The sequence below is a fragment of the Sinocyclocheilus anshuiensis genome, unplaced genomic scaffold, assembly GCF_001515605.1.
Source record: "Sinocyclocheilus anshuiensis isolate Anshui unplaced genomic scaffold, SAMN03320099.WGS_v1.1 scaffold38, whole genome shotgun sequence".
Lineage (NCBI taxonomy): Eukaryota > Metazoa > Chordata > Actinopteri > Cypriniformes > Cyprinidae > Sinocyclocheilus > Sinocyclocheilus anshuiensis.
Window position 1 is genome coordinate 2,035,379 of NW_015544213.1, and position 12,765 is coordinate 2,048,143.

General features: G+C 35.2%; 1 protein-coding gene across 1 annotated transcript in view; it reads right to left on the minus strand.

The window, feature by feature from the left end:
- LOC107697176 (kelch-like protein 29) overlaps positions 1-12,765 on the minus strand; it is a 296,880-nt gene that overhangs the window by 21,477 nt on the left and 262,638 nt on the right. The window contains exons 11-12 of the mRNA XM_016497849.1: positions 9,565-9,747; positions 9,002-9,182 (exon numbers count right to left, since the gene is read on the minus strand). Coding sequence (XP_016353335.1) covers positions 9,002-9,182; positions 9,565-9,747 — 364 coding nt within the window. The remainder of the gene's footprint in view (positions 1-9,001; positions 9,183-9,564; positions 9,748-12,765) is intronic.

Sequence of the window (12,765 nt, forward strand, 5' to 3'; positions counted from 1 at the left end):
CTATGCGCATAGTACACACGAAACCACTGAAACTGACTCAAAATGATGTAGTATACATGTCAGACCAGTATGTGGCGCTGTAATTCTGCCACAGAGATGCAGTAAAAACTTGGACTTGGAGCATGCGCATAAACCTTGCACGCTGTTTACAAACAACTTTGCTTTAGTAATTTTTTATTTTGATTTGGTAAAGCTAATAGGCTCAGTAGCTTCTGCAGCACGAACACAAGCATGTAGTCCACCATTGTTGTTGTTGTTACGTGATGTAGCGGTGATTGATTAGGGTCGAGACGTGGGGTGATGACATCATCGTTTCACAAAATATACGGATTGGCTGTGCACACAAAAATGCAAGGGTGTCGTTTTCAGATTTATCCACGCTGGGACCCGGTGTAAAAAAATAGCAGTTTCAGGTGTTGTTGTTGCTGTTACGTGAAATAGCGGTGTCTGACTAGGGTCGAGATGTGGGGGGATGACATCATCGGTTCACAAAATATACGAAAATATATTTTCACAAAATATATTGGCTGTACACACGAAAACGTAAGAGTGTTGTTTTCAGATTTATCCACTTAAAAAAACAGTGCTTTCAGGTTCCCAAAACGACAGATGCGTCTGGATGAAATGCCGATACGATACAAAATTTTTACGTATACAGCTAAATGCGTCTCTATGTGGACGGGCTCTAAGTTACACTGAGTAAATACAGCTGGATAAAACAAAAACTGTGTCCGTGTTCATTTCAGGCTGCAAAGCAACAAAATGTGATTATTTTAAAGGGGGTGATTCTTTTCTATACCCACTGTATTGTCTATGGGTTTTGATGAATCCTATTAAATATATATTTTATATTTTACACATATTGATAAGTACTGTAACATTCAATGTGTGTCTGCATGAATATATGGCCATACTTATATGGCCAAGAAACTTCATGTATATATATATATATATGTGTGTGTGTGTGTGTGTAACTCATCCCTGACTTATGCTTGCATTGTCTGTGCTTTATACTACAAAAACTGAAATGAATCATCTAACAAAACATTTAAATCCTTACCTCCTTTTCACTTTGCTGATTTTAGTTTAACGCAAGTGGTTCACAACAAATGGTTGGTCTGACTAAACAAATATGCTCCCTGTTATCTAGAATCTCATTTAAGATGGCTGAATACTCTTCCAATCATAATTTAATGGCTCAAGAAACTTACAAGTTCCTCTTTTGGGATTCAACGAAAACATATTCCATGAGAGGCCCAGATTCCTCTCATTAGATACCCACCAGGACTAAATATGCCCCTTTCTGAGATGATGGAAGAAGATTAAGCTTTTTCTGGCCACAAGCTCAGCGAACTGAGTCGGAGGGAGTGAGCCACCCCGCCGAGCGCTTCACTTCAGGAGGCTGGCTATCGAACGCTGCCCGCAGTCACGCGTATGGAGCTGGGGCTGAGGAGATGGGTGAACGGGAGCGGAGAGGCTTGTAATTAGAGAAGGGGTTTAGGGAGGTTTTGGCTCCTCTTCATACTCATTTTCCACACCAACAGAAGGAACGAGAGGCAGGGGACGGGCCTCTAACTAGCGGGGTAGAGTAAGCTGGAGGAAGAGGGAGTGAGAGCAGCGGGTGATGGCGCTCTGAAGATTCTTAATCCCACCATGTGCTGGATTATCACAGCAGGGGTGCGAGGGAACATGGCCCATGGAAAAGTGGTCAAAGTATGTATATGTATATTCATGTGTGTATATGTAGTATGTAGTTCAAGTATATATATATATATATATATATATATATATATATATATATTCTTATTTTCATCTATTAGAATTTTACTAAAACTATAACTTAAAAACAAAATATTAAATTAAATCATGATTCTTCATAAATATATACTATATACAGTATATATATATATATATATACTGTTTTATATATATACGTATATGTGTGTGTGTGTGTGTGAAATAAAATTAAGATTAATATTATAACTAAAATTAACTTAAACATGTTTAAAGTTTAAGTTGAATAACGAAAAATTGTACAAAAGTTAATGACAACAATACAGACATTAAACAACAAATAAAAAAAACAAATTAAATAAAAATTCTTTAAATATGTTTATGTGGTTTTTAGTACATTTTTAGTTTCTTTAGTTTTAATTATTTTAGTTATTAATATTTAGTTTTATTTTAGTTATTATATATAATATAAAAAACAACTACAACAAAAATAGGGTTATTATCTTTAATTAACTAAAACTACAACCATTAACTGAAAAAATATATATATATATATTTCAGCTTGTTGCCAATGCAACATTTCTTACTTTCATTTAGTTTAAATTGAAATAATAAAATAAAATTAAATAAACTAAAACTTAAAAAAAAAACTGTACTGCCAAACTATACTATACTGTACTACTACTAAGATACTACCAGAAAACGGGTGAAAAAGGGTCCAAATGTGTCCAAAGTCCACTGTGCATCCATTTCTGTGGAATAAAGCGCTCTAAACTCAGACTGTGAGTGTGAGCTCAGTAGGGTGCACAGGAAGGCTTGACAGCTTCTTCAGGTTAGAGGACAACAGAAACAGCATTACTGTCAAAGCGTTTCTGTGGAGGGACGCTGAATATCGGCCGGGACAGACTGGAAGTGAATGGACCCTCAGGGGGGATCTCTCATCTCGGAGCATAAAGCTTTTCTGAGCCCAGCGACCGTGAGATGGGGCCGTACGGCACCCGGTTGCCGGCCATCCATTAATTTGTCACACCTATGATGGTGTCTAATGGAGTCCAGCCTCACTGTATATTTGTCATGGGACTACCAGTGAAGCGTCTCCCTCAACAAAACAACACTTCTCACTGGGAAAAGTCTCTTTTACTAAGTGCACTTCTGTGTATACAAACTGCAAAAACTCCTATTCATATTTTGCAGCTAAACTGCCTCAAAACCTTCAAGCAAATTAAATGAGCATTAGAAACAACACGGCATACAATATAAAGACTCAAGAGCATGTATCATTAAATCGGACAAAATTCACTTACATTCAAGATACAAGCTGTTAAAACAAATATTAATATCATGTTTTGATTTTCAGTGTTGCTTTTCAAGTACATTTATCTTGTTCTTCATATTTTATTATATACACTGTAAAATTTATATACACTGTCATTTTCTGCCAAGACATTAATTTATTAAATTCCAAGCAATTCTTTTATCCAAGCATTAATTTCTTAATTTGCAAGTTGTGCAAAATTCAAATTAAAGGTAAAACACCCGTAAAAAAAAAATATATATATAGAAAGTTTCCTTATATTAATACAGTTCATTGTGACATATATATGTATATATATATATATATATATAAAGTTGACATAACCTGCAACAAGCTATACTCCATTTAAATCTACTACACAGTTTTGCTAATCATTTTATAATCATTATGAATGCAGTTTAATGACCTCATATTAATTTAGAAACTACATGAAATAATTGCGCTTTAAAAATTAATTTATCACACTTCAGGACCATTTAAATGAGCTAGTGAAGGCTAAAAGGGTCAAGAAAAATGGAGAGCAGTTAAAGTAACTAAAATATTCACATCAGTTTTAACCTGAAATACTTACAATCTTGTTTTATTATTTTATGCATTTGTTATTTTAATATGAATGCTTCTTTATTTGTACGAGATGGGGGAGAATTCATCTAATTTCCATGAATTAAAAAGATATAAAGAGCAAACAAAAGAACCACGAGGGCATATTAAACAACACAAACCATGCAATAATGCGAAGCCTCAGCTGCACAAACAACCCAGCAAATCAAGAAGCAGAGTCTGATTTGAATAGTGTTAGAAGCAGCAGCACAGAGCGTGTGAGGTCATGCTTTACGCACCGATCTCTGCTCTAATGCTCTGTGTTGTTGCACTCATTATCTGAATGAACTCAGCAATTATATTAAAAAAATATTCCAGAGCTATTTGGCTGTATTATCTGAGCTCATTAAACACAAAATGGAGTTTATAGGGGGGAAGCATTGCTTTTATTTGTTTTGGAATAGCAATCATCTGCACTTAACAGTTTGCCTGTGCACAAACAAAAAGCAGAAATGAAATCTAAACACTGTTTCATGGCAACAACATATCCAGTAGCGTGACCCTGGGACAGAAGCCGCCTGATGCGCTCATGCTGGGTGCCACAAACAGAGGCGGACAGTAACTAAGTACATTTACTTGAGTATTGTACTTAAGTACACTTTTTGAGTATCTGTACTTTACTTGAGTATTATTTTTTCTGGGAACTTAAAACTTTAACTTCAGTACATTTGAAAGACAAATATTGTACTTTTCACTCCACTACATTTCTATCAAGGTCCTTGAAGTAGAAAGTCGTTACTCTGTAGCAGCTTTGAAAGTCAGTGGGTGATTTTTTTCTTCTCTAAAACGTGACTTTCTTTTTTTCAGACAGTTTATCAGTAATCACTCTTGGGGCTACATGAAGAGATTTCCCAGCATTTTTTGAGCACTGACCAGTTCCAAATGTGATATTTATTTACAACAATAATAATAAAGTAATATTGTTAATTTTTTTTGTTTGTTTTGCTTTTCCCCATAGGTTTTTAACAGTCTAAAAGCTCTTCAGCTAAAAGCTAGTCAGTGTATTCAGCAGGTGTAATGTATTGTAAGTTGCTTCAGAGGTATTGCAAGTATTACATACAACAATAATAAAACAGTGCATTGACATAAAAAAGGAAATTTACTTTTGGTACTTAAGTACTTTTAAAAGCAAGTACTTCTGTACTTTTACTTAAGTAAAAATCTGTCTTTACAACTTTTACTTGTAATGGAGTAATATTTGACCAGCAGTATCTGTACTTTCACTCAAGTAATGGAGTTGAGTACTTTGTCCGCCTCTGGCCACAAATGAAGTGAACAGTCGCCGTGAGAGAGGCCTTACTGAAGACATGCTTCTAAGCGTGAATGATTTCATGGCCCAGCGCATGAAAACCTACCGCAAGACAGATGGTGGGCCACAAGCAAGGTGGGTTAGAGATCGAAGGAGGGCAAGAAAGATGGGACTAAACTTTGTAAGCTTTATTTTTCATCAAAGATGGACCTAAAACATGGCATATGGACATATTTGTCTCAGTAATGCAATGTTCAATGGTGAGTCCAGACAGGAGATGGTTCATGTAGGCCACAGAATATATATACATTATATATATATATATATACATACACACACGCTAGGTCATAAAGTTGCCGTCTTAATTTTATATATGAATATAATAAATACAATTATCAATTGTTAATTGATAAATAATTAAAATAGTAAGATATTAATAAATAATATATTTTTTTGCCAATTTTATATTTAATATACAGATCAAATTAAAGTTTGAATTAATATTTTATTATTTCAAATTATTTATGAATTGGATTAAACATTAATACATACATTTAAAATTAATATATGTATAAATTCCAACTTCAATTATATATTTAACATCGATATGATATTAATAATAATTTTATATTTATATATAAAGTAATACAATATTTTATATTTATTCTTATTTAAATCATATTAGCAATTTAAATATATATTAAAATATTCATATATAAATTTATGACATTAATGTATACAATTCAACTTTAATTTAATATTTATTTATGAAGTAAAATATTTGTATTATACATTATTCAATCTAATTATAAACATTGATACAATGATCAGTTTAAATATCAGATAAATTATTAATATATACATTAATATACGCATTAATATACACATTTCAACAGTTTTTCATTTATATAAATTAATAAATTAAATCTGTAAAATAATTTCATCTAAATATTAATATATAAATTCAAACTTACTGTTAGTTGCCATCAATGACAGCATCAGTAATGTATTGATGATTAACAGCAATAGTGACATTCAGCATGCCCAAACACTCACTCATTAGCATGTAAAAATGTAATTACTGTACCTACTTTTTAAATACTTTAAAGTGATATCACTGATGGACATTCTTCATGCACAGTACAAGTACTCAACTAATCGCTAATGAAATTGGTTCCTGATCATTATTATTATAGACGATGATCAATTTTATCGATCAGCTGTTGCAGCCCTACACAACATCATACACACACACACTTCAGAGTATTTTATGCTAAACAGCCCTCATCACATTAATCAAGCAGCACAGCATCTTTCTAAACCACCAGCTCGTCCACATCTCAGTGTTAGTTCAGCGCCGACACGCCGTAAATGACTTAAGTACAATGATTTGGTGGGAAGAGTGTTCGTTCGTCTCTGTCGGGCTCTGCTGATCAAATCCTAGCATTCACTCGTGTACAGTACACACCCTTCAAAATAACCCACCCGAAAAGCCCTAGCTGTAAATTCTAATTAAATATTCAAGGTGTACAGGTTGCTAAAACTCCAATAGCATGCCATATCCCTGTGGCACTACTGAGCGCTGAGGTACAGCATGCAGTCACTCAGCTGAACTCACAATAATGAGAATATAATAGTGAGGAGTTGGGATACGATATCAATTTCACGCTTGAGGGCTGTATACATGTAAAATTCATATAAGATGATCATATGCAGCTCATTTCTGGCAAGGAAAGGAACCTTCTCTGAAGTCTGCATCTGAGGTTTTGGGTTATTACGTGCAAAGGTGTCAGGGGGAAAGTTACTGTGTCATAATATGATGGACATTAAAGAGAAATATCAAATTATAGGCTGGTTTTGACAGACTCGTGCGCTGATAGGTACTCCTGAGCTCCTTTCAGGCTAGTAATGAGCTGCGGAGGGCTGCTTTAATACCGGCCATAATGTTTTTTTGATTGCCCCGTTTAATCTTGCCCTCTTGTGCCGCCCGCAATTGGAGCATCAGACCATTTCACAGTCCCACTCCAAGAGGTTAAACACATTCACATGAGGAGATATGAGCAGAGAAAAAGACCGATGTGCACATGTATTTCCCATAATGCAGTGCTAAACACAGCCTATTGGTTTTCTAAGTTTTCTAAGTTGTCAGAAAGATGGTATTCAGGAGCTCAGTGCAAACGTACGACACTATGAAGTCATAATTACAAGAGAAAGCATTTTCTTCAGGCTGAATGAGTGTTAATTAAGGAATCATTGTGGAAGCAAATTGATATTGATCATAAGCTGTAATTATGAATGTTGACATGCACCTTTACTTCCATTTTCCCTGAATATCTCTTTCCCTCCTTTGTGTTTATGTGTGTACATAAACACTCCTTTGTGTTTATGTGTGTACTTGTCACTTCTTCACCAGCAGCCCTACTGTTATGAACAAAACTGTCTCCACCTTGTTGCAAAAACACCACCTCGTTGTAATTTGTTTGCACAGAATCTAAATGTATTTTAGTATTACATCAGGACAATGTGTTATTGTTGTTATTTAGCTTAAAATGACTTAATTACCCAAGATTAACAAACGTATATATCCCACAAATTCATACAAAATATATTACAACAAATTTTCTGAAGTGCCTATGTGCCTACAATTTCTTATAAAAAAAAAAATTATAAACATGTTATTGAGTGAGTGACGTGACATGTGGCCAAGTATGGTGACCCATACTCGGAATTAGTGCTCTGCATTTATCCCATCCAAAGTGCACACACACAGCAGTGAACACACACAAACCGTGAACACACACCCGGAGCAGTGGGCAGCCATTTATGCTACGGCGCCCGGGGAGCAGTTGGGGGTTCGGTGCCTTGCTCAAGGGCACCTCAGTCGTGGTATTGAAGGTGGGAGAGAGCGCTGTACATTCACTCCCCCCACCTACAATCCCTGCCGGTACGAGACTCGAACCCACAACCTTTGGGTTATGAGTCCGACTCTCTAACCATTAGGCCACGACTTCCCCAATTATTGCATTATTATGACTCATATTTTATGTTGTTGTCTGCTCTAGCTCCTCCCTACTTTACTAGCCTATAAATCAATGTGAATATGTCTGCTAAATTTATTAATGCAACTTTACAGTAGATAATAGTGTCTTTTAGCATACCATATTCTGACTGACGATAATTCTGACCTGCACTTGAAGGCCTGTACAGGTCAGTAATTTTGCTACATTTCGCTGGCTGCTTCCTCACCTTCCTCGAGTCCCGCGCATTATTTATTACTCTCTGTTTGAAACCGTTTGACAGAAGCGCGAATGTGAGCCGATTTCTATAGCGCTGCCAGTCAAGACAAAAATAAAATTAATTACTTGTGCATTAATTGAAATAAAAAAAACATAAAACAAATGAATTTTAGTTGTCAAAACAGTTCTCATTCTGTTTAGTTTAAGTACTAAAATAACTCAAACTAAATAAACAACTAAAACAAAAACAAAAAACTTAAACTTAACTTAAATAAACCTATAAAACTTGAACTAAAACTTGAACTAAAATGAAAACTGAAAATATAAAAAATAAAATGTATTTAAAAATATATTTAAAAACCTATATAATAATATTTTATGGACGTTTAGATACTCGCTAATATCCAGGGTAACAAAAACCATGGAACTAAAACAAAACTAAAACCATAAAAAACATTTTCATTACTTATAAAATAAGCATTCAATAAGCATGCCAAAGTAACATTTCCCATTTTCGTTTAGTTTCTTGAAGAACTAAAATAACAAAAAATATATAAACTAAAAACGATATATATATATATATATATGTATGTATGTATGTATGTATGTATGTATAGACAAAACAAAATCTAATAAAAAAAAAATAAAAAAAATTACTAAAATTGTAACTAAATTCGAAAATCTAATTCAAAATAATAACAAAACCTATAACATCAATGATACTACAACAGCACTGCTAGTTTCTAAGAATATCCAGTTCTCCTCCAGCTTTGAGTGTAAATGTGCAATATGAATCATCTGAGAAACCATCACAATGCATCTGTGCATTAATTTTCCCCTGAGCTAGTTAACTGCAGGACAAATTACCTTTCCACATGGTCCAAGTTTCCAGCCACCCCGAGTCCTCCGATAGTGTAGAGTTTCCCATCGTACACCAAGCTGTTGTGCCTGCAGCGAGAGACGGTCATCCGGGACACCAGGTTCCAGTTGTCCAGAAGTGACATGTAGCACCACACATCTGCCACTGTCACCCCTGACTCCGTACCACCTGGAAACAAGACCACGCACCATCATGCCTTGACATTGCACAATGTCAGTGTTGAAAATGCTCTGAAAAATATTTCGGAATAAATTTACAACTGTTTATTGATGCAGCTCGGACACCGAGACTTGTAATACGACCTCAGAAAGTACCAAAATAAGCTGGACAGAAACGTGACCTTGATAAAGGATTTGTTGCATTTATCTGGCATGGAGACCAATAGATGTTTTGATATTACGGATCGGTAGAATCTAATGGGGACTCAGATTAATGTAACCGCAACAGCGATTCTTCATCAGATCATTGCAAAAAACAGTCTGCATCTGGGAAGTGGCCACGGAGTTTGTTCGCACTTGATATACGACCTTCCCTTCAAAATCTGACATACCTGACAGGTAAATATTGTCCCCGGCGGAGATGACACTGAAGAATTCGCGGTCATAGAACGGGAGGCTGGCTAGAGGATACCATTTGCTGTTCTGCGGGTTGAAGCAGGTGACGGCCGTCAGAGAGCGCTGGTTCATACCGATCGCCTGCCTTCCTCCAACCAACACGATCACCTCTGCTACACCTGCGGGTTAGACGGAGGATACAAATATATGAGGACTTGACGGCCCCTGTGGTGGCCGTGTCGATGTGTTGAAATAGAGAGCCTGCCAAAGGCTGGGAGTGCAGTTATTCTTCATGGCAGATTGATGGACTGCAGGGACCCCCAAAGAAGACTGCTGTTTCTCCACACCGTTTCACATTGCAGCTATCTTATGTGAGAATCTAAAACCCAGAGAGCTGCACTACAACAATAAATAAAGGCACACTGGAAGAAAAAAAAGGAAAAAATCTGTATTTTTGTTTTGTTTTGAAAAAAAAAAAAAAAACTTGAAAAAAAAAATTATTATTTTTGCTTACCCCATTAGCTATTTATTTATTGTTTGTTTGTTTATTTATTTAATACTGTGCTTTATGCTTAAAACTAGAATAAAACTAGGGAAATTAAATTTCATACTCAATGACATTTTAAACATTTTCTGAACTACTTGTGCATTTCTAAAGCTAATTTCACAATAGGCATTTTATTAAGTATCCTAAGTATCCTAAATACATATAATAATAATAACTTGATAGGAAATGTGACGACATAAAACAAATAATAAAACGTACTATATTTCCCTTTGTTTTCTTCACATTAAAAAAGGCCAAATATCTTGGCACCAAAATATTAAGAAAATATATTGTTCAAAAGTTAGGGTTTTTTAAGAAAAAAACTTCTTAAGGATTTAATACTTTATAATATACTTTATAGGACACATTAAATTCATCAAAAGTGACAGAAAAGACTTTTGCATTGTTACAAAAAATTATATTTAAAATAAACGCTGTTTATTTGCAATTTGTATTCATCAAAAAATCCTGACAAAAATATTACACAACTGTTTTCAACGTTGATAATAATAATAAATGTTTCTTGAGCAGCAAATCAGCATATTAGAATGATTTCTGTGACACTGAAGACTGGAGTAATGATGCTGAAAATTCAGCTTTGATCACAGGAATAAATTACATTTTAAAAGATATTCAAATAGAAAACTGTTATTATAAATTGTAATAATATTTCACAATAATCCTGTTTTTAATGTACTTTTGATCAAATAAACGCAGCCCTGGTGAGCACAAGAGACTTCTTTCAAAAACATAAAAAAAAAATTCCGACCCCAAACTTTTGAATGGCAGTTTATGTAATATAAATTAAACGAATATTAAAATACAGCACATAGAATCTTATATAAAAACTAGTATCCAGGTTACCCAACATCCCTTATGAAGAGTCTGTCTGTGCATGTGTGTCCAATGAAGAGTGTAAGTGAATTATCAGAGCTTAACTAAACTCATAACCATCTGTTTGGCTGCATGCCCTCTCAAGAGTCTTACAGCCCTGGGCACATTGGCTTCAACACTACATGAAATGCATCATGGGCACCTGTGTACTCATCCGTGATCCTCTATTCTGATACTTAAATTTTTCTAAAGTGCTCAGATGAAATATGAGTGTTTAGCATTCGTAATAACAAATTCAGTTCTAACACAGACACTGCTTTAAAATCCGATCGGATGAGCCAGTATATGCACACCTGTGTCCACCATTGCATGCAAGTCTGTGCTTAGGAAACATAAACATCGTACAATTATGCTAAAGAATTATATTACTAGAACTGTTTATTAATGGAGGCAAACATCACTATTACTTCTGATCGTACAGGTTTTATACTCAAACTTTGGTGTGTAATTCAGACTGTTTGATAAATGATACTTTTAAGAACTGTTCACTGGAAGGCTGAAATGATTCTTCTGTGGTGGAAACATTTTTTTAAGAGTCTAGAACATTTCGGGATTGCAAGACAAGCATATAAAAAACACATTTTTTTTTTAATCTCAAAGACTAGAATATCATAGGCCATGTTCACACTGCAGCTAAATTCAGTTGTCAATTCTACTTTTAGCATTTAATCTTGTTCTGTACACACACAGTTCAATAATTTACGGGAGTGACAACAGCATTTTACAATTGAATTGACTTCAGAAAAATTCAGGGAGTGACAACCACGTTGTCTACATAGTGTGTATGAAAACCGAACTGAACAACTAGTTGTTAATGACGTATTTAAACACGTATCAGAGTTGTGTATTTTCTGTATGAGTGGTGCAAGAAATCACAGGGTACGTTTTGACTCAGTGTTGCCAGGTCTTGCTATAATAAATACAAATAAAGTGAAAGTGAAGTGACATGTGGCCAAGTATGGTGACCCATACTTGGAATTAGTGCTCTGCATTTAACCCATCCAAAGTGCACACACACAGCAGTGAACACACACACACTGTGAACACACACCCGGAGCAGTGGGCAGCCATTTTTTTGCTGTGGCGCCCGGGCGCCCGGGCGTTCAGTGCCTTACTCAAGGGCACCTCAATCGTGGTATTGAAGGTGGGAGAGAACGCTGTAAATTCACTCCCCACACCGACAATCCCTGCCGGTACGAGACTCGAACCCGCAACCTTTGGGTTATGAGTCCGACTCTCTAACCATTAGGCCACAACTTCCCTATAATAATATAACTATAATAGTATATAATTACTATATATTATATATTATATATTATTATATATTAGGAGTATAATTCCCTATATATAACTATAATAATAATAATAAAAAGAACAAGCCATTAACAAACTCAAATCCAAACGTGTTATCACACCAAAAAATATCGTGACCTGCACCTGCCTACTTTATTAAATCCATAAACTGAATCTCTTTATGAGCGAGCCCAAACAACTAGTTTAAAGACGCTTAAGCATTGCTTAAAATAAGTGGACATGGCAACCCTTCAAGAGTGCACTTTGCAAAGCAGCCTTCCAAACATAAACAAAACACAATAGCTCTGTTGATGCTGGCCAAACATAACGAGTCTTTGGTGGCCGTGATATTACTTTGGTAAATACCAAATGCTAAAGACGCCAGAATGTTGCTATAGTTACGATGCTGTCAATCATAGCTCTGTTCCACACACACACACACACACACACACACACACACACA